This window comes from Mirounga angustirostris, unplaced genomic scaffold (assembly GCF_029215605.1).
Source record: "Mirounga angustirostris isolate CCGP_5_RB_7025 unplaced genomic scaffold, mMirAng1.0.hap1 SCAF_4, whole genome shotgun sequence".
In the NCBI taxonomy this organism is placed as follows: Eukaryota; Metazoa; Chordata; class Mammalia; order Carnivora; family Phocidae; genus Mirounga; species Mirounga angustirostris.
The window spans coordinates 126,861,654-126,882,415 of record NW_026991712.1 but is presented as its reverse complement, the minus strand read 5'-3'; the positions used below and the strand labels follow the sequence as shown (position 1 = coordinate 126,882,415).

Below are 20,762 nucleotides of genomic sequence, written 5' to 3'. Positions count from 1 at the left end.
TCTGTCTCTCATGAATATATAAATAAAATTTAAAAAAAATCACATTTAAAAAAATAAAATAAAATAAAATAAATGCTGGCTGGAGCGAACAGGAAATTCTCTTGGCAGCCTTGAGTTTTCGCAGGCAGGCACTTTGAGGGGAACTCGGGCCATCCGAGGGAGGCAGCCTTGAGCGGTTAGAAACTGTGAGTGTTTGTTCATCTTTATAGTCCCAGGTTGACAGGCCTAGTGGAGAAAGCGGCTCAGAGGAGGCTGGCTAGCATCTGATCAAGGAGTGAGTCTGACAAGAGCCGCCCGAGTCAGGCAGAGCCTAGGCGCTGGCAAGTGCTGTTTAAGCCCCTCAGCACAGACTCCTGTGGAGGCGCATGAAAAGTAACCGAGATGTCTGCTGACATAGCAACATTCCGTAATGGAGTGCGGGCCCGTTCCGAACCGTCGGGTGGCACCGGGCCGGGAGGGGACTCCACAAGAGCACCCCTGAAATCTGGGGCAGACTCAGAAATCACGGCCGCGAAGGAGGCGGGAGCCTTCAAGGGTAGAATGGAGGGTTGGTGTTTTTGTCTGTACCCGCTGCGCTTCATTGTGCTGTGTTTACACAGCTCGGGCAAAGAAGTGAGAGGCCCAGCAGGGGGGTATGGCAGCCTCGGGACATGGCAGAGACAACCAGAAAAGCGTGAGCTACAAAGCAGGTGGGACGATTTTTAAACATGGGAGTCACCTGGGTCCCCTAGGCAGGTGTCCTGTGCTGACGCTGACCCAACACAGCCCACGTGGGTGAAGGGGTCGCCGTCCAGGCTCCAGGTCTGAGAGAGACCGGGCATCCAGCTGCAGCCTGACCCAAGGCAGAGAGGAAAGGACTATTTGGTTCAGGTGGGCTTGGCAGCCTGGGAGCTTCCCAGAAGCCGGGACCACATCATGATGCTGACGCCCCAACCCCAGCCTGGAGCAGTTTCCCCAGAAAATATTCTCATAACACCCTGTGCTTTTCTTTTATAGCATTTATTACAGTTTGTAATTATGTATTTGTGTAATTATCTGACACCTGTTTTCCCCACTAAACCATACATTTTATGAAGGCAGAAACAATGGCTATTTCACTTTCCATTGACTTCACAGTACCTAATGTGGTCCTAACATGCAGGAGTTGGCAGGAGTTCAAGAAATACTTGTTGAGTGAATGAATGAACTGAGGCATGTTGATGCCCCAAGCCGTCAGAGCCTCACTTCTGGTATGGAACACTGTGGGATGCATGGAAGGTCAAGGTCAAGAAGTAGGATCCTCCCCGAGGTGAGCTGAGAAGCCTGTGCCCTCAGTTGGTTTCAGGGCCTGGAAAGACAGGTGCTTGAGTGAAGTTGGGGAGAGCGTCTCCCTCTAGAAGGTCAAGGAAGATCTCAATGGTGAAGTCTGACTTTGATGATTTCAGAAAAGACTTTGACATGAGAGACCCCAAAACTCTGCACTGGTAGGTCATTTCCCAGGCTCCTCTGTCCTTTCTACTTCTGAATCTTTCCTCTGGCCCCCAGCTTTTTGTGGATTCTGTTTGTCCTTGGCATAAACATCATAGGCACTGAAAATTTACTGAAAAAGCCCCATAGATTCTGAAATCTCTCTCTCTCTCACACACACACACACACACACACACACGTGCGCGCGCGCACACACACACACACATCCCATTCCAAGGATGCTAAAATGCCTGGCCGTCCAGCACACTCACTCCTTTGCCTTAAGGAATTCAAGAGATTACAACTGAACTTTTGTATACCTGGACATCATTTACTTTGTGAAAATCTGCTTCCTGTGGACACCTGGGATAGTCTTGGGGAAAACGGGCTATGGACTAGATGGATTCTGACCAGGAAATGTGGTTAAGAAGGTCTGGAACATGGTGACAGTGACCATCAGTGACATCCTTGGGTGACCAGGAGGGAGACAGCTTGACTGTGCTGGTTATGTGCTATGGTGTGGAAAGGGGGGATCGCTGGAGGTGATGCAAGCAAGGTAAGTGATAGGAAAAGCCAAAAGACAGAGGTCAGTCAGTTCCCAGCTCCGTGCACTGCGTCAAGATCACTGGCCCCTCCCTCAAGCCGCTCTCCCCACTCCAGGCAGGCGGTCTCCGCTCTGACTACAGAGTCCCTGGTGCCAAGACCACTGGCCCAGAGGTCTAACTGGCTTCAGTGGATGGTAAATAGTAAACATGTAAATACAGGTAGATGGGCTCAGTCTTCTATCATGGAGCTCATTTCCAGAGGGAGGCGGGCACCTGTCCAAACTATTTTCAGGAAAGAATATCACCCCCAAGATTTTCTGTTAAGAGGCCAGCACTTGTCCAAACTATTTTCAGGAAAGAATATTATCCCCTAAGATTTTCTGTTAAGAGACGGCTTTGCATAATGGGAAGGAAACTGGGCTGGAAGTTTTAACCCGATTTCTCTTCCCTACATTGGCACTGACTCACTGTGTGACCTTGGGCAAGTTCCTTCCCCTCCTGGAGAGGCTCTTTCTTTCATGTAAATGTCATGCCACTTTTGACTTGTTTGCTGCCATTTTTGCAGGGAAAAGCGCCCTGGGAAGTGTGATTAAGGAGAGCCTCCTGGCTTCTTAGCCAGAGGAGGGGACTTTCCTGCTCAGACCCTGCGAGCACTTTGGATCAGCTCCTCTCATGTTAATTTCCCCCTTCTTCTCACCAATCCCGCTACCTCCGTATAAGGGCACAGCACGCAGATTGTGCATAAAATTGCTTTCTAAAAGGCCCACACATGCATCCTGGCTGGGATGCCTTTGTGTCGAGCTGAGCTGGGACTGATTCACCTCAGACGCCTCATTCCAGCCTTGGCACTGGCTTGCAGAGGTGTCACTGGGAGGGTTTGGGAGGGCTAACATTAGTGCTCTCCAGGGAGGGGCAAATATAGCCCTGGTTCCACGTGCCAAGGAGTAGCAGAATGTCCCGTGCTCTCCAAAGTCAGCAGAAAGGGCACGGCACAGCAGATGTCCACCCCTGTGCCTATTTTACTTATTTATCAGTTTGATAGCTGCCTCCCCAGCTTGTAGGTAGCCTCCATGATGGCAGAGATATGTCTAGCTAGCTCACTCTTGTATCCTTAGCATGTAGAGCGGCACTGGAACATAGTACACTACTAAGAAACGTATTTTGAGGAGTGCCTGGGTGGCTCCGTCGGTTAAGTGTCTGTTTTGGGCTCAGGTACTGACCGAGCCCCACATCAGGCTCCCTGCTCAGTGGGGAGTCTATATGTCCCTCTCCCTCTCCCCACCAACCCCTGCTTGTGCTCTCTCTCTCTCTAATAAATAAAATCTTTTAAAAATTTTAGAATATATATATATATATATATTTTTTTTTTTTGAATGAGCGAATGAATGAATGGGAATGTGTTTGGTACAAGGTTATGCTGCAGAACACACTCTTGGAGTCTGGGTCTTGCCCCACAGGCTTCCCCTAAACTGATCGAGAGCAAGGCAGGCAGAGGTCCCAGGCAGTGGCGCAGTGGTTTGGGTAATCTCTTGCTCCAATGTGAATATTCCCCCAGGTGATGGAAGGAATAGAGGAAGAAGTGGGGCTGGCAAAGTGTTCCTTCACCTCCATTCCAAAACAGAAAGTAATAAATGTTCATGATATAAAGAAGAGCAAGAAGGTGCCTGCTCCCACTGCACAGTGGCTATGGGTCTTTTCATGGTTCTATAATGTAACTGATCCACCTCTAATCACGTACAACAAAAATAAATGTTGTCTTTTATATTGAAGATGGATTGAAATATGCTCAGGTTCCTTTATACTTGGATGTGGTGCTTATGACCCAGTCTCAGAGGACCTCTACTTGGGGACAGGGGTGAAGGTCTACTTCAATTTCCCTTGGCTTCTTCCAAAGGTTGGAAGCATAAGCTTGAGATGAGTGACCATTTATTGAGCATCTACTGTGTGTTGGATACTGGAGTAAGCTCTGTGGATAAGACAACATCCCAAGGTGTTTGTAGGCTAGCAGGGGGCCCTGGCATATAAACCATGGTTGTAATAATGTTGTGGGAATTCAGGTGAAAGATGGTGAAGGGCTGAACGGGCATTTCCAGTAGGAATGGAGAGAAGTGACAGAGTTGGGAGAACTTGAGGCTAAGGATACCAAGACTTAATGAGTAATGATTGGTTGAGGTGGAGAAGGAGAGGGAGGGTTAGTATGATTCTCAGGGTTGGGGCTGGGGCAGTGGAGTGGAGCTGGGACCCTCACCACCGGGGAGGAAGGGTGGCAGATTGGGGAGATGGAAGAGTTCAGCTTTAGTTGGATTGAGGGCAAGGTTCCTATGTGCCATCCTGTGGGAAAAGTCCATCAGGAAGTGGACTCATTTAATGCCAGATATCACTTACTGAATGGGAGAGTTTCACTGTTTTAGTGTTTTTAAACACTAATAATGTTCTAAAGAGCCTTCTCCTCCTTTTTTGAAGACTGATTTACAGTCCTGGCATCCCTCCGAAGCCTTATCTTTGAAGCAAATATCACATCAGCCCTGATTGCAAGTGAAAATGAGCTGAGCCAGAGCAGTGGGGAACACAGTCTGTGTGGCTCTGTATTTACCAGTGCCTTTCTTCAGAGACCCCTGCTCCAGCCCCCTGCGCTGTCAGCTCCAAAGGATATTTGTCCTTCCAGCCTCAAATCATTCAACCCTTCTACGGCCTTTCAAGACAAATCCTGGGCATCTCAGATACCTTAGACACATCCAGGAATAAGCACAGAAAGTGAAAGTGTCCGCCTCTGCTCAACCTGGCCAGATCGTCTCTCTATGTCTCATGCCTTGAAAGCCAAAACAAAGCTTCCCATAAAACAGGTCCCCATGCTCAAGGGGTGGGGTCAGAAAATTTCACGGGAGAAAACGATCAGAGCCTCTTCAGCACCTCGGGATACAGATGGTCCCCAACTTACGATGGTTCAACTTATCATTTTTTTGACTTTACAATGGTGTGAGAGCAATATGCATTCAGTAGAAACCTTACTTCAATCTTTGAATTTTGATCTTCTCCCAGGCTGGCCATATGTGGTACAATGCTCTCTGGGGATGCTGGGCAATGGCAGCTCCCAGTGACCCACATGATCGCAAGAATACACTTACAACTATCCTGTGCTCAGACAACCATTGGTTTTCACTGTCAGTAGAGCATTCAATCAATAAGATAAGATATTCAACATTTCATTATAAAACAGGCCTGGTGTGAGATAATTTTGCCCAACTGCAGGCTAATGTAAGTGTTCTGAGCACGTTTAAGATAGGTTAGACCAAGCTATGGTGTCCGATAGGTTAGGTGTATTAAATGCATTTTTGACAAAAAGAATAAATGCATATTTAGCTTATGGTATTTTCAGCTTACAGGGGGTTTATCATTAGGTAACCCCTTCATAAGTCAAGGAAGATCTGTGTTTTAAAAAAAAAAAGTCTTGTCATTCTCTGAGTAAAATTCAAGCTGGAAGAAAACATCATAGTCTTCTGAACAAATCATGAGTAAATGGAAAAATGAAACCCAATTCTTGCAGCTTTAGAAACTTATATATCCATTCATTCAGCCGCATTTATTAGTCATCTTCTGTATTTAATTAAGCCACTTTGCAGGATAGTATGGGACACGATGACGGAAAGTTCCTCTGCTCCCCAAGGAGGCGACACATGACTGGTCAGGATTGATGAGGAAGTCATTTGCAGTCATCAGTGGCATCAATGGCAAAGAGCAGCCGAGGACCCTCTGCAGACTAGCTCCCTGAGCCCGCACCACCTTCTGCAATAGTTTCTATCAGTACCATTATGTTATAGATGAGGAAATTAAGGCATAGGGAAGTTGAGAAATTTGCCAGAATCAGCAATTGGTAAGTGATAGGATTTGAACTCAAGCAGTTGGAATGAAGGACACTTTGTGGATCAAATAGCCTTGACCTAGGACCATGAGTGGTGGGTTAGCTTTCAGTGACAGGAGTCATTCCGGAAGGAGGCTACTCTGTGGGCAAAGACAAGGACATGACACATTTGGATAAATGAGTGGTGGTCCCGTTTGGGGGAGTTTAGAGTTCTTGAAATGGATCAGTAAAAAATAAGATATGATGAGTCACTTTTAGAAATGCAGACTTCCCTCTACAGGTAATAGGAAGTTGTGGAAGATTTTTGAGCTGGAGTAATATGATCAGAGCTGTACTTTAAAAAAAAAAAATGTGGTTCCTGCACTCTAATGACTTAGTAAAATAAGTAGACAAAAAAAAAAAGAAAGAAAGTAAGTAAGTAAGTAAGCAAGCTTCCTGGCTGTCTCATAGAATAATTACAGTTATCCTGCCTGCTTTATAAAATGTATAGTTTCTTTATTCTTGCTCATATAGTCAAAAAAAAAAGTGGGAGTTTCTGATATTTCTGATTTAAGCAATGATTCAAGGACTTGGTCTCCTTTCATTCTTTGGCTTTGCCATCTTTGACAGATGGCTTCCAGGTTCACTGTGCTGTGTATATCAAGACACCAGAAAGAGAGACAGAGTGGGGAAGGCACGCGCTTCTCAAGTTCTCCAATGACCTCCCCTCTGATGTCATTGGGAGGCACCTCCCCCCACTGCCAGAAGCATGGGGACAAGGAATGTGGTCCCTGACTGAGCAGGCTTCCATCTATGACTACCCCAGGAGAGGGAAGCATGACTTTTGTTGGAAAGTCTATCACACCTGAATGGGGAAAGAAAAGCTTATTTACCCATCAGCAATAACTTTTCAGAGTTGTCTAGCACCTCATTTTGAAACATGGTTGAGGAATGAGTCTTATGAACAAATGAGGCTTAAAATAAAATAACATAAGCATAGTCCCTTTTAGCACCAAATCGTATTTGTCTAAATTATTCTTGAAGGTTCCAAATTGATTTTATACTTTCCTACATAAGTGAACAAAGCTTAACTTAATTTAAGCCTTTCTTCATGACTTAGGGTCCCCATTATGAATGTCAATTATAATGCAGTGTGTTGTATATGGACGGCTTTTGAGTGGTGGAAATATTTGTTCCTGCACTGAATGCCTCCCGAATTCTAGGCTGTTCTGCTAAATTTTCTCTTTAATCTTTCTGTCCCCCTAAGAAGTTTTATAGTCACTGTATCATCTCAGTGACTCTAATGTCTGTTTTCCAATGCTTTCTACCTTCTCTTGCCATTCTTGTTATCTACTAGTTCCTCCTCTCTGTAGATTTTCTTTTTCCTTCTCTTGAGACTCTTCAATCTTCTTTTCTTTGCCAATCTTCCACTCGACTCTATTTTGCCTGTTATGGGAGCCAGAGCAAGCAAATGGGATTGACCCAGGTGCCAATACAGGCTGTGCCTTAGAAACACTGTGACCTTGAGCAATTTAACCTCGGACCTCTATTTCCTCAAATATAAACCAAGGTGGTAATACGTACCTTGCTGGTTCACGTTAGAATTAACTGAGATTAATAAATAATAATAATAATAATAATAATATAAAAAGTTTCTTTGTAATAATTGGTCGCCATCACTGTTGTTGTTTTGGCATTTATGGGACCTGGTTTTTATTGGCACTATCAATAGAAATAAAAAACAATCCACAGGATTCCAGGGATTTGGAAACCAGGCGTGAATGAGGAAGAGCTAGAATAGAGGAGACATCTCCAGTAAGTAGAGGGCTGCAGCCATGAGTCAGGATCCTGAGCCTCCAAGGAGCTAGGGATCTGCTAATATGCCCGAATGTACTCTGAAGAGAGATCTAATGTATACGGATGAAGCCAAAAGAGGAGTATTCAAGAAACGAATAAGACCAGATAAATATCTTCCCTGGTTTTGTTTGGTTTTGCTTTGTTTTTACCAAAAAAAGCACCTCTTTCAAAAAAAAAAAAAAAGAACTGAAACTCTCTTAAGCTATCTATCCTATCTGCCTTCATCCACTCCCGGGTTTCTTGACAAAGCTGGGACGCCTTTGTCTGTCTTGCCAGGACCAGCTTCCCTGCATTTTACAGCCCCTCCAAGTCGAGGTATAGCCAGAGGAACAAAGGTGGCTGTGTACTGGGCAGCACGCCCACGAGGTTCCATTGCCCGGCGAGGAGGTACTTAATAACTATATAGTGAGCAAATGAAAAGGGAAAAGAAGAAAAGGTGATTTTTCACTAATACAAAGTAAGTAATTCTGTGGCCCAGAGGATGCATGATGTTTAGCAAATTAAAGCAGGTGGCGAAGTACCTCCCTAGTGTGCACATCACAGCTAATGTCCATCAGTGGTCAGCAAGCGAGGATACTGTGCCAGCATCAGTAATCCGGTTCCTAGCCTTGTGCTTTATTTATTTAACTAATGGCTGCCTCGCATCATAATGGTGTTTACTGAGCTTGGCAAAGTTAAAAATTACGATTTTGTTCACTCATGCGTTTCCAGCTGGGGTGCTGAGTTGTGTTTCAGGCTGCTGATGACCATTCTTCCACTCTCAGGGCCCCTAAAGTAGGCAGTTCGATAAACAAACCATCAGCTCGAGAACCAAAGGGTCAACACTGACACAACCTGGTTCCTTGCTACTTGGCAGTAGTCAGTGTCCAAAGCCTCAAATAATGACTCCTTCTGAAAACTCCCTTATGCTTAGATAATAAAGTGGATAGAAGTAAGGTCACAGTGTTATTCAGTTTGGTTTGTGCTAGTCAGTCTTCTATGAAAAGATGAAGTATTTGCGCCCAATTAAATACTCGATTTTGGATGATTTTGTCTCTTGGTCTACACTTGGGCATACCAAATGGAAATGAAAACCAAACAGAAGGCCTGGGTGTCTGTGGTTCTAGAACGCTCTCCTCACCTGCATGAACTAATTTAGCTACTGTGCAGCGGACACTTAGTGAGCAACCACTATATACTAGGTCCCGGGGACGGTATGGTGAGCTAAACTCCACACAGACATGAACCCAGTTCTGAAGAACCTTGCCGTTCTGTGGAGAAGAGAGACACTGACTCAAAGATTGCCAACACGGTGAGAATTAGAAAAGGAGAAACAGGGTGCTAAGGTAGTCTTGGAGTTTAGGGAAGTTTCTCTGAGGATGTGATGCTTTGAATGAGTGATGAAGGAGTTGCAAAAGTCGGGAGAAGAGGAGGCAGAGGAGGAGTCAAAGGAGACTTTGAGTGTTGTGATTATTTCAGTTAAGCCACAGGATCCCACTGCGAGGTAGATATCATTGTTCCAGTTTATAATTGAGCCAGCTTGGCTTCCAGAGAAAGCATGTGCAAAGGCCCCAAGGCAAAGCCTTATGAATAGTGCCACTTGGAGCTACAAAGTCAAAATCAAGGTGACTGGAGTATGGAGAGCTACGAGAGGGTGAGGGATAAAGAAGGACTGAGGGGGATATGAGGGTCTGGTAAGCCACTGGAAGGACCTTGTCCTCAAAGCAACAGGAGGAACTCAGGGATTTTAGGATTTAAGGATACTAAGCACAAGCAGGTCCTAATTAGATGTGCTTTATAGAAAGGCCTCCCTGACATATGTGGACAGTCGAAGTGTATGTGGGAGGCCTGGCGGTGATCCAGTGAAGATAGGGGTTGAAGCAGGGGTGGGGGCGGGTGGAAGCAAGGTGCAGGTGGGTAGAAAAGATCAAATTCAACAGAGATACAACAGGTTGAGTTTGCAGGTTCATTGAGTGGACGTAAGGAGAGGCAGGTAACGTGTTACTCAGGAGAGTCCTTTTTGTATCTGTAACAATTAAGCCGTGATAGTCGTACTAGTTACGCCCTCCTGAGTGTCTGCCGTGCCATTCTACAGATGAGAAAGTTGAGACTCAGAGTAGGGAAGTACCTACCAATAAACGACTTAACAGAGACTTGAACCCAAGTCTGACTCTTCCCACTTGAACTCTACAAATTTAATGATTCGTCAGGTTAGACTATTTTCTCATCTGGTCAACTGAAGCGATAGCTTTTTCTTTTTTTCCTCCATTTAATTCAGCTATATGTGGAACCCCCACATTTTCATAATTCTCTTGTTTCTGACCATCCGATATCAGTTATCAGACTTGGACCATGCTGTGTTTACCTGAAGGCCCTTTCAAATGCAGTAGGGGCCAAAGAAGCCAGTTTTGGGGAATCTGGTTTGTCTGGCAGCATTAAATATCACCGTACCCTCATAAAAAGGCAGCTTCTTTGTTTTAATGAGCACAGGAGGCCTATATACCCTCTCTCCTCCTAGAGGAAGAAATTGCGCAAGAGTGACCGTCGAGGGGGTTCAGGCAGGGGATTATTTGAAAGGCATCCTGTACCCTCAGCCCTTGTCCTGCACACCAGAGAAGAAACAGGCCCTGGAAACGGGCTTGTCTCTCTGACGACTCATCCACACCTTTTTTGGACAGAGAAAAGTCATCTACTGCTTGCCGAGAAAGGCAGGCAGGCAAGTATTTCTTTAACAATCTGTGAGGGCCTGCTGTGTGCTATGCAAACATCATGATCTCTGCTCCTGTGGCTCTCGGGTTTTAGTGGGTTTTAGTGGCGGGGACAGACAATAAAGAAATTAGAAATGTAAATCATTACCGACTGTGGTAAGTGCCAGAGGAAATAAACAGGATGGTGCATAAGAGGACCATGATAAATCTATAGCTCAACTTCCGCGTCTGATAAAAATGAGAACCATGGTAGAACCTGCCTTTCAAGGCTGTTTTCAGGATTAACTTAGGTGATGTATGTATTGTGTTTAGAACAGTGCCTGGCATATCGGTGTTTTGTCAGTGTTATTAGTGGTTAATATCTTTGTTATGTAATAGGTGGGGGAGACTCCCGTCCAATTAAGGCAGTCAGGGAGGGTCTCTGGGAGGAGATGACTTTCAAGGTGAGACCTGAGAGATGAGAAGGAGCGGGGCATGTGAATAACGAGAAACAAAGACTAGGGGCAGAGAAGGAGCACCCGATCTCTCCCAGCGGCAGAAAGGAGATCAGCCGTCTATGGGGCTGAGAATGGCAAGTGAATGGAGCTGAGGGCCACAAGGTGGGCAAGGCTCCGACCAGGTAAAGATTTTGGATTTTACTCTTCAAGCAGGGCAGGGGAGTGGCGTGCTCTGTGCATTAAAATTCTCACCCTTGCAGCCGTGTGGGGCATGAAATGTAAGGGTGAAAGCTGCCAGACCCTGTGGGTGGGGGTGCTGGTGGGATGGTGGGGGGGTGGGCAGAGGCTGAAGACCGCCTAGGAACAGTGTATTTGTCTCCAACGCTGCCAGAACAAATTACCACAATCTGGTTGTCTTAGAACAACTGAAATTGATCCTCTTACAGTTCCGGCAGCTAGAAGTCTGAGATCAAGGTTTTGGCAGAGCCGGGCTCTTCCTGAAAGCTCTACGGCAGAATCGTACCTTGCACCTTACAGCTGCCTCAGCGTCCTCTGGCCGGTACGTGCCTCCCTGTGACCCCTGCCTCCTTCACCACGGTGTTCTCCCTGGGTGTCGCTGTGCCTCTGAGTCTCTTCTTCTAAGGACGCGAGGACTGCTCTAATCCAGTGTGACCAGCTCTTGACTTACCCCTTAATTTGTCTGCAAAAATGCTTTTTCCAAACAAGGTCACGTCCACAGGTAGGACTTCAACATTGCTTCGTGGGTGCGCGGCAAGGGTCTGTTGGATGAACACCGTTCAACTCACAACGGGTCTCTGAGTCTGGCCACACCTTCGCGGGGCTGCGCCGGCTGGAGAGAACGCCCATGGCCCACCTTCTGGGGTGAAAGCAGCCGCCAGCCATGCGCGGGCATTCTCCCTGTAATGCGGGGTTTGCCTGCTCTATAGCTGTTCCTGGTTGCTTACTCCAAATAAGCAGGGGCAGGCAGTGCTGCTAAGGAATGAGCCTTCTTACTCATCTATCTCCACAAAACCACTTCCAGCTGTGGGTTCCAGCTTCAGCGCACCACTAACTCATGATTCCTTTTCAGTGAGTCCCAGCAACTTTGAACAGTCTATGCATATACGTGGATTTTCTTAGATTTGTAGGAGTGAGGAGACCTGGGGTTCATCCCAGGTGCTTCTTTTAGGGATTGACCTTGAGCAAATCACATAACCTCTTGACTTTCAGCTCCCTCCTCTGTAAAATGAGGATCCTGGCTTGGTCCAGGGGTTCTCAACCTCGAGGATGCATCAGAAATCACTTGGGGGACTTGTGAAAACAGAGATTGCTGGACGCCACCTCAGAGCATCTGAGTCAGAAGGTCCAGGATGGGGTCTGTGAAGTTGCATTTCTTGAAAGTTCCTAGACTTTGTTGTCACTGTGGGTCTGGGAACCACACCTTGAAAACTATTAGCCTGAACAATCTCTGAGATTTCTGCCAGTGACGCTATTCAGTGAGAAGGGGTAGGTTTGGGATACGTGTACGAGGATGGATCCAGGAGGGCTGGAAGAGTTTTAGCAGGTGGAGAGAGAGCGGTATCAAGAATGAGCTTTGAATTTTATCTTGAGAAACTGGGTGGAAGGTATGCCTTTAATTGAGATGGCAAACCTTCCCTTTGAGATTGGCTTTACTATATACATATTACAGATGAAAAAACAAGGACTCAGAAAGACTAAGCCACCTCACCCAAAATTATCCACCTAAGGAGAGGAGGAAGCAGGTTCAAGCCAGTGACTCCAAAGGCCATAATTCAAACACTGCTCAGTACTGCCTCCTGCCCGTGGAGCTCTCATCTTCAGGCAGCCCGTAGAGGTAAATCATGAAAAATGGGCTGGCGGGGAGAGAGGAGGACTTCTTGGCAATGAAGGCTGGTGGGTGGGCTTGTCACTGAGAGAGAAGAGCAGCTTGGAAGAGTAACATTTTCCTAGGGAATCACATTAAATAATCAGAGTGGCTTATACCCATGTCAGGCTGAACCGAGATTGACAGCTAATAAAAGCCCAGTAATTACAGGAAAACATCAGATTGAAAAGTGCAGAGATTCTTGAAACACCTGAAGCCATTTAATATATCTTATGTTTGCTCCAGGCCAACAAGAAGCTCCCAGAGCAAGACTGGTCTCATTACTGAGCTAATGGACATTATGCTCTGAGGTACCTTTCCCTCTGCCAAATAAATCAGAATTTTAAAAAGTGAAGCCTGAGATTGCCATGCTGCAAATGTTTGCAAGGACATCACTGAGCATTTTAGGTGTCAAGTTTAATTTGACTTGGCCTGGTCTATTCTCTTAAGAAAGGCTCAGGAGGCCTCCGCTGGGTCACAGGGAGAATTCCTTCTGCTCCTGCTCTCTGGGCTGTGACAGAAATCAGACCTTGATTCCCTGAGCATGCCTTCTCAAGCAAGGATTGCTCCTGTTGCCTGAGCCCAGAGGAGTAAGTTGTGATGCAAGATGTCATGCTCCTCTGTTCTCTGATTTGGGGAGTGGAGCGGGGGGAGTAGGTGGAAGGAGAGACTCATTCACACCTTCTAAAATATTCTAAAACATTCCTGAGCCCCTACTAAGTTGCAGCCAGTCTTAGGTACTGGAATGATGACAAACGCTTACACATTAGCAGAGGGCAAAAATAAAATGGTAAGCTCCGTGTGTGTGCCCATCCGCGCTGTGCACGCTCCCCCCCCTCCCCCCACCACAGAGAGCCAGCCTGCCCACCTCCCACGGGTGCTCATACGGCCCACGTTTGGGGCCTAACGAGGCTGCAGCTCTGAGCACCAGTGGCCTCCACGCACTGTAGATTTTCCGGGGCATTTTTTACTTCACAACAGTTCTAATGACCTTGGCATCAAGCTCTTACTGGGGATTAATAACTGGCTGGGCTTAATGGCCCTCACTGTGTCCTGGGCCATTTTCCTAGCCAGCCATTAATTCCAAGCAGTGCCCTCAGCTCTGGCCATTATGGCTCCCTGGATGGGGAGGCTTGAGGCAAAGGGCCATAGCCTCCTTCTCTGCAGACAGAGGCTTTCACATTATACGCCCCACACACACACACACACTTTTTCTCTCCATGGCATCTAGGACAGAGGGCTGGGTCTTCAGGCAAATACCTGGTTAGGGCACCACATCGTGTCTTCTCTTTATATCTCAGGAGACTGGCTTTCTCAGAGAACAGACAAGGCAGGCGGTTGGGTCTCATTCACTCATTTATCGATCTATCCATCTAGTCAGTGTTAACTGAGTGCCTCTTATAGGTCAGGAAGCAAGAGAGATGACCAAGATTGGAGTGATCTAATACCAGTGCCCATGTGTCTTACCAAACGATGGAATGCCTCACTAAATGGGGCTTTAAGGAAAATGTCCCCCAGAATCAGGAGACTGAGCACTGTGAGGAGGAAGTCAGAGAGAAGCCCTGGCTAGCCAGTGGGTTCCCCAGGAGCCACCTCCGCTCTTGTATCCTCCATGGAGCTTTAGCTCCCCAGGCCCGCTAGCAGAGCGGCAAGTTCACCTTCCTGTCTTCTGCTCAGTGGTTCATCAACCCAGCAACTGAGTGCTTAAGGGTAGTATATGTGAACACTGCATCAGGAATCTTAACTCACCAAGGCATGCATATTTCCACCCATATCATTAAGACACTAAGGATTATAATCATACTGAGATGTGGAGGCGCATGGCTCTCTGGGAGGACCGTAACGCATTCTGAGAAACAGGGTCACGGAGTTTGTATAATTTCTAGTCATCCTGCCTCCCAAGACATCATCAGTCCCTCCAAATGCAGAAAACAGACTTTATTTCCTCCTTTGGAAGTGATTCAGGCTCTGGTGCATGCTTGTCTCAGCTGCGGGAAATGTAACATTCTGTTTAGAACAGCTATTGTCATTTTATTGGCACCACTTACCAAAAGACACTTAAGGCGTAATTCAGACTTCAATCTTTGGCTCATTGTTTGGTGCATCTGAACAACGCAAGAGTGGGTGTTGTTGCCCGAGGTAATCAATACCTCAAAGCTCAGGCAGATGGGCAGGAATCATGAGGGAGGGATTTCTGGACTGGGCAGACCCAGCATATTTGGGTGGTGCCCAGTAATGCCAGAGGACCAGTATGGCACAGTCAGGAACCTTGGTCTTCCCTGGAAGGGTCTTCCACTGGCCTCACGTGCACAGAGGTGGAAGACAGAAGGCACAGGAATTTCTATAGGTGACACAGGGTTCACCTGTCAACCAGCTTGTGTTCTGAGAATCACAGCAGAATAATTATGGGGGAGAGAGATGTGGAAACTTTTCTTCAGAATGTTTTCCCCAGTAAAAATAAGCACAATGTCTTGTAATTATCAGTCACACTAGAAAATTCAAGATGATAGTTCGAGGTGAGTCTGATGAGAAAAAGCAAGTTCCAATGGCCTTAGGGTCCAATGGGATGAAATCCCACGAAGTGACCTTATTAAACAAATGTATTGAGTTACATGGTACCTCACGGGTATTGAGTGCTCAGCAAGTGTCTTTTAAATGAATGAACGAATGAATGTCATGTGGCCACAAGTATCTATTTGATCTCCTCTTTGTTTTACGGGTGAGAACGTTAAGGACCTGACTTACAAAATTCAGACCCTGGGTCTCCTGACCCTAATCCTCACTGAGTAACGTGGTATTTGCCGATGCCCCTGTCGATCTTGTAGGACATTTTTTTAGTGGGCTTCCCCACGAGTAGAGGTTTCTCAGGATGTGGGAGTTTCCATGCTGACGCCCAAACAGCCCCTAACAAACCGGGTGGGTTGGTCACCCTGAGCGTTCCAGTCTGCCCTGCGGATCCACCTGCCCCGCCATCGACCCTCCATCAGCCCTCACCGCCAAGCTCCCTCCTCCACTTCCCTCCCGGCCAACCAAGCTCAGGCTCTGCCCCTTCGGTTCAACTGGGAGTCTTGTGGCCAACGCCTCCAAATCCAGAGAACACTTGCCAACTTTGGTTTCACTTGTCCTCTGGTGTCTTGTGACCCCATCAACCACCGCCTCCTTTTTACAGTCATGTCATCTGTTGGTGTCCATCACACAGTCCTTTCCCGGCTGTCCCCCCTCCTCTCCGTCTCCTCCAGATAGGTTCAAATGTTCCCTCACCTTTGGTCCCTTGTGCCTAATTGCATTCTAGCACTTACTCCATGGTCCTGTAATTCCTTATCTGGGGGCACGCTCATCTTAGATTGTGTGCCCCCTTGGGAGGAAGGACCAGATCTTTTTATCTATATCACCAAGCTCAGTGTCTGAGACTTGATAGGAGCTCCATGGTTGAACAGATCGTTTAACTTTCCCTCTTCATCCTTTCTGTGTGGGGTGTGCATGTAAAATCAGAAAAAGGAAAATTATGTATTTCCTCCATCCTTTGGCCCATGAAATTTCTCTTCACCCCCAGCAGTTCATTCAGGGGACTCAGAAGGGCTTCCAACTCCAGGTTCCAGGAGTTTCCTGAGGGGATTCTACACATCTGTAATGTGGCTATTCCTCAAAAGGAAGATTTGGGCTTTTTTTTTTAAGATTTTATTTATTTGTCAGAGAGAGAGAGAGCAAGCACACAAGCAGGGGGAGTGGCAGGCAGAGGGAGAAGCAAACTCCCCACGGAGCAGGGAGCCTGACACGGGGCTTGATCCAGGACCCCGGGATCATGACCTGAGCCAAAGGCAGACGCTTCACCGACTGAGCCACCCAGGCATCCCAGGAAGATTTGGTCTTATGTACATTTTACTCTCATTCACTTCACTCATTCATGGGTCTGCTGTTAACGGGGCTCTAAGGAATGGGCGTATTGGATACAAGACCTTTGTCACTTGACTGCATCCAGCCGGCCCAATGCCCTAAAAGCAAAACAACACTACTCGTTAAGAAACAGCATCACTGAGCTTCTGGGGTTGTGAGAGGAAAGAAGGAAGGGAGGCAATGACTTAAAACATCTCATGGCACGTGTTCGATTTATTCTACTGCACCGTGATGCCGTGATGGTTAATCCCGCGGGCTCTGCAGTTTGATTTCCTGGGTGTGAATTCCAGCTCTACCACTTCCTGACTGTATGGCCTTGAGCAAGTTCCTTATTTTTCTACCCCTCGGCCTCATTAGTAAAATAGGGGTGATAATATAATACCTTCCTTATGGGGTTATCTGAAGAACTAATGCAATTATATAAGAAGCTCAGCACAGTGCCTGGCCCATGGAAGCATCTAATCACCATTAGCAAAAGTGGCCTCTCTCTCGTTTGTGCCCACCGCCTTGCTGTGCTCTCAGCATCGCCCTTTACTAAGACTTTCACACAGTCCCCCACCTCATCCTCTCACACTTCATTGCACGTTTTGACTGACCCACCGTCCCTCACTAAAGTATAAACTTTGAAGGGTTTCTGTTTTTGCATTCCATTTGCATTCTTACTGCCCGTTATAGTGTCTGTCACTTAAGAGTAACTGGGTGTCAAATGAATGATGAGAATTTGCAATGGTAGAATCTCCATTTCATAAGCTTACATGTCAATTATCAACCCGAAGTGATCAGTACTGACTTAGTGAGTGCCTGCAATCACTCCACTCTGACAGGTAATCCCAATAACAGTCTCATTACCCAGTGATTCTATGTGAGCACTGGGTTCAAACCCCTGCAATTGCTATTGTTCAAATACTGGCAATTTCAAATGGCCCGGTCTAATACTGTGTACATTTTCATTCTACCAAGATAGAATGGCGCATTCATTATCCTCATTTGGAAATGAGAAACCTGAGAGTCTCACAGGTCAGTGGCTTGCCAAGGTCCCACAGCTAATAGGTACCGGAGACAAGGCTGGACCCGTCGTGAAAGCCCCAGAGCTGGTGCCCTCGGCGACTATGCAGTGAAGGAAGGTGGCTGTCCTCAGTTGCCCCTGTCTGGTTCTGAAGGCAGAGCGATGGCTCGGGAAACTCCCGGAGTAAATAGAAGCACTAAACTGGCTCCAACTTTGCAAGACCACGCAGGGAGCCAGCGTTTCGGGTTCAGGTTCGCAGGGAGGAAGGGCAGAGGCTCTGGGGCACGGGTAACAATGCCACGTTCCTTCAGACCATTCTTTTTTTTTTTTTTTTTTATGTTATGTTGATCACCATACATTACATCATTAGTTTTTGAGGTAGTGTTCCATGATTCATTGTTTGCGTATAACACCCAGTGCTCCGTTCGGTACGTGCCCTCTTTAATACCCATCACCAGGCTAACACAACCCCCCATCCCCCTCCCCTCTAGAGCCCTCAGTTTGTTTTTCGGAGTCCGTTGTCTCTCATGGTTCATCTACCCCTCGGATGTCCCCGCTTCATTCTTCCCCTCCTGCTACCTTCTTCTTCTTTTTTTTTTTCCTTAACATATATTGCATTATTTGTTTCAGAGGTACAGATCTGAGATTCAACAGTCTTGCACAATTCACAGCGCTTACCAGAGCACATACCCTCCCCAGTGTCTATCACCCAGTCACCCCATCCCTCCCACCCCACCCCCCACTCCAGCAACCCTCAGTTTGTTTCCGGAGATTAAGAATTCCTCATATCAGTGAGGTCATATGATACATGTCTTTCTCTGATTGACTTATTTTGCTTCAGACCATTCTTGATCATCATTTGCCTGAGCATTTGCAGGCCTTGGCCTCAGGCCCTAATTACATTATCTTCAAACAGCAACTAAGAGATATTTCTCATTACACATGAGCAGGGGAACGTTTAATGTGTGGGAACATAGGTGTTCAGAAAGCAAATCATTGGTTCAAGGTGTTGAAATGAGCGTTGTCATTGGAGTTGTCCCTGGTGGGCTTCCACAGGGCACGTGTTCACTGGCTGAGGTCGGTGGCTCTGAGCTTGAGGCTTTTTTTTTTTTTTTCACATTTTTGAAGATGGACCAACTCAATCTCACTCCCTCTCTCCTTAAAACCATCCTAGTTGTCATTTCAAAGTTATGGCACCTGAGGGATTACAACGTGCATGTCTTCCCCCGTGTGACTCTCAGGCGATGTTTATTTAGGATAAATATATTTGTACAACAGCCAAGAATATTGATACGCACTGAACTTTCAATAAGGCGAATTAAGAGCTTCCAAGCTCATGTCACAGCAAATGGTGGTATAGTCTCTATTTCGTTTGGGGGTAACTTCGGATTCAAAAAGACCTGGGTTTGAAAGCGTGACTTCATTACTTGCTAGTTATGCACCCTTGGGCAGATTTCTTAACATCTCCAAGCCTGAGAACTCCTCTCTGGAAAATGGCAGTGACAGCGACCTTGCCGGGTTGATATGGGGAGTTGGTTAGTTAGTATCAGTAAAGCCCAGAGCCCAGGGTTTGACAGGTCGGTCTTGTCATCCGCTCCTTGTCACCGATTTGGGAGAGAATGTAAGGAAGGGCTGATGGGTCACAGCAGAAGGGATAGATGCTGGCATGGGAGGGAGGAGAGGGGGCGCTGGCAGGCTTCTGCGGAAGCGAAATGACCCGCTGGTGCCAAGTGAGGGGGACCTGCTGATGGCCTCCTCCTCCCTCTGCTTTCTAGCCCCTAAAAATGCACTGCAGGGACTGTGCCCTGGTGACCAGCTCCGGGCACCTGCTGCGCAGCCGGCAAGGCCCCCAGATCGACCAGACCGAGTGCGTCATCCGCATGAATGACGCCCCGACGCGCGGCTACGGGCACGACGTGGGCAATCGCACCAGCCTGAGGGTCATCGCGCATTCCAGCATCCAGAGGATCCTCCGCAACCGCCACGACCTGCTCAACGTGAGCCAGGGCACCGTGTTCATCTTCTGGGGCCCCAGCAGCTACATGCGCAGGGACGGCAAGGGCCAGGTCTACAACAACCTGCAACTCCTGAGCCAGGTGCTGCCGCGGCTGAAGGCCTTCATGACCACGCGCCACAAGATGCTGCAGTTCGATGAGCTCTTCAAGCAGGAGACTGGCAAAGACAGGTAGAGGGCGTGGGCTGGGGAGGGGCAGGGCCACAGGGGAGGGCGAGGACATGTCCTCGCTGGCCGAGTCACCCAAAGCAAAACGTTGGCAAAGGCTTTTTGTGGGGGCCCCACTGCTCATGCCATTGATAGAGCTCGCCTTGAGGGGGTCCTAGTCGCCCGGCTGCTCAAATTGAATTTATAAGACAAAGTGAATGAAGCACTGAGACACTGTGTGTGTGTAATTCAAGGCCAAGGCCCTATTTTGGAGGAGCAGGCTATACAGCTGCTGGTTTACCCTGGTAGTAAGTGCAAGATAATAGTTTTACTGCATTTCCTTTTACTTGTGTGAACATTGACCACACGGAGGGTATGGGTTTATTCTTCCCTTTCGAAGCAAACATGTACTCAGTCCACCGATATTTATTGAGTGCCTACCCCTCCACTGCAGCACGCACTGGGGATGTAGTCGAACACAAGAGAGATAGGCCCTCACTTCCTGGAATATAAAGTTTAACCGGGGGCGCCTGCGTGGCTCAGTCATTAGGCGTCTGCCTTCGGCTCAGGTCATGATCCCGGGGTCCTGGGATCGAGCCCCGCATCAGGCTCCCTGCTCGGTGGGAAGCCTGCTTCTCTCTCTCCCACTCCCCCTGCTTCTGTTCCCTATCTCTCTGTCAAATAAATAAATAAAATATTTTTAAAAATAAAAATAAAGTTTTACCAGGTGGGCAAATATTCACCAAGGGCTAAGCATCATGCAAGGAAAAGAAAATGGTGCTGTGACACGCAGGACAGGGGGACCTACCATAGTCTAAGGCAAAGTTTTCCAAACTATCCGTTGCAGCTCAGTAATGGGACACGAAATCAATGTAGTGAGTAACTGTAAGATTTTTTTTTAAAAAAGACTATTTATTTATTTGACAGAGAGAGACATAGCGAGAGAGGGATCACAAGCAGGGGGAGTGGGAGAGGAGGAAGCAGGCTTCCCGCTGAGCAGGGAGCC

The 20,762-nt window shown here is 47.2% G+C and overlaps 1 protein-coding gene across 1 annotated transcript; it reads left to right on the top strand.

Annotated features, from left to right (window-relative positions):
• The first annotated feature begins 381 nt into the window (after positions 1–381).
• LOC123860333 (alpha-N-acetylgalactosaminide alpha-2,6-sialyltransferase 5) lies at positions 382–19,784 on the top strand. Its single transcript, XM_064587540.1, has 2 exons — positions 382–612; positions 19,371–19,784. The coding sequence occupies exons 1-2, from the start codon at positions 382–384 to the stop codon at positions 19,782–19,784; spliced, it is 645 nt and encodes a 214-aa protein (XP_064443610.1).
• Positions 19,785–20,762: the final 978 nt, after the last annotated feature.

Bases quoted from the DNA above. Each gene is read 5' to 3' on its own strand.
- LOC123860333 (XM_064587540.1), top strand. From the start codon at position 382: ATGTCTGCTGACATAGCAACATTCCGTAATGGAGTGCGGGCCCGTTCC. The intron at 613-19,370 runs GTGAGAGGCCCA...TCTGCTTTCTAG, and splicing joins TACACAGCTCGGGCAAAGAA to CCCCTAAAAATGCACTGCAG.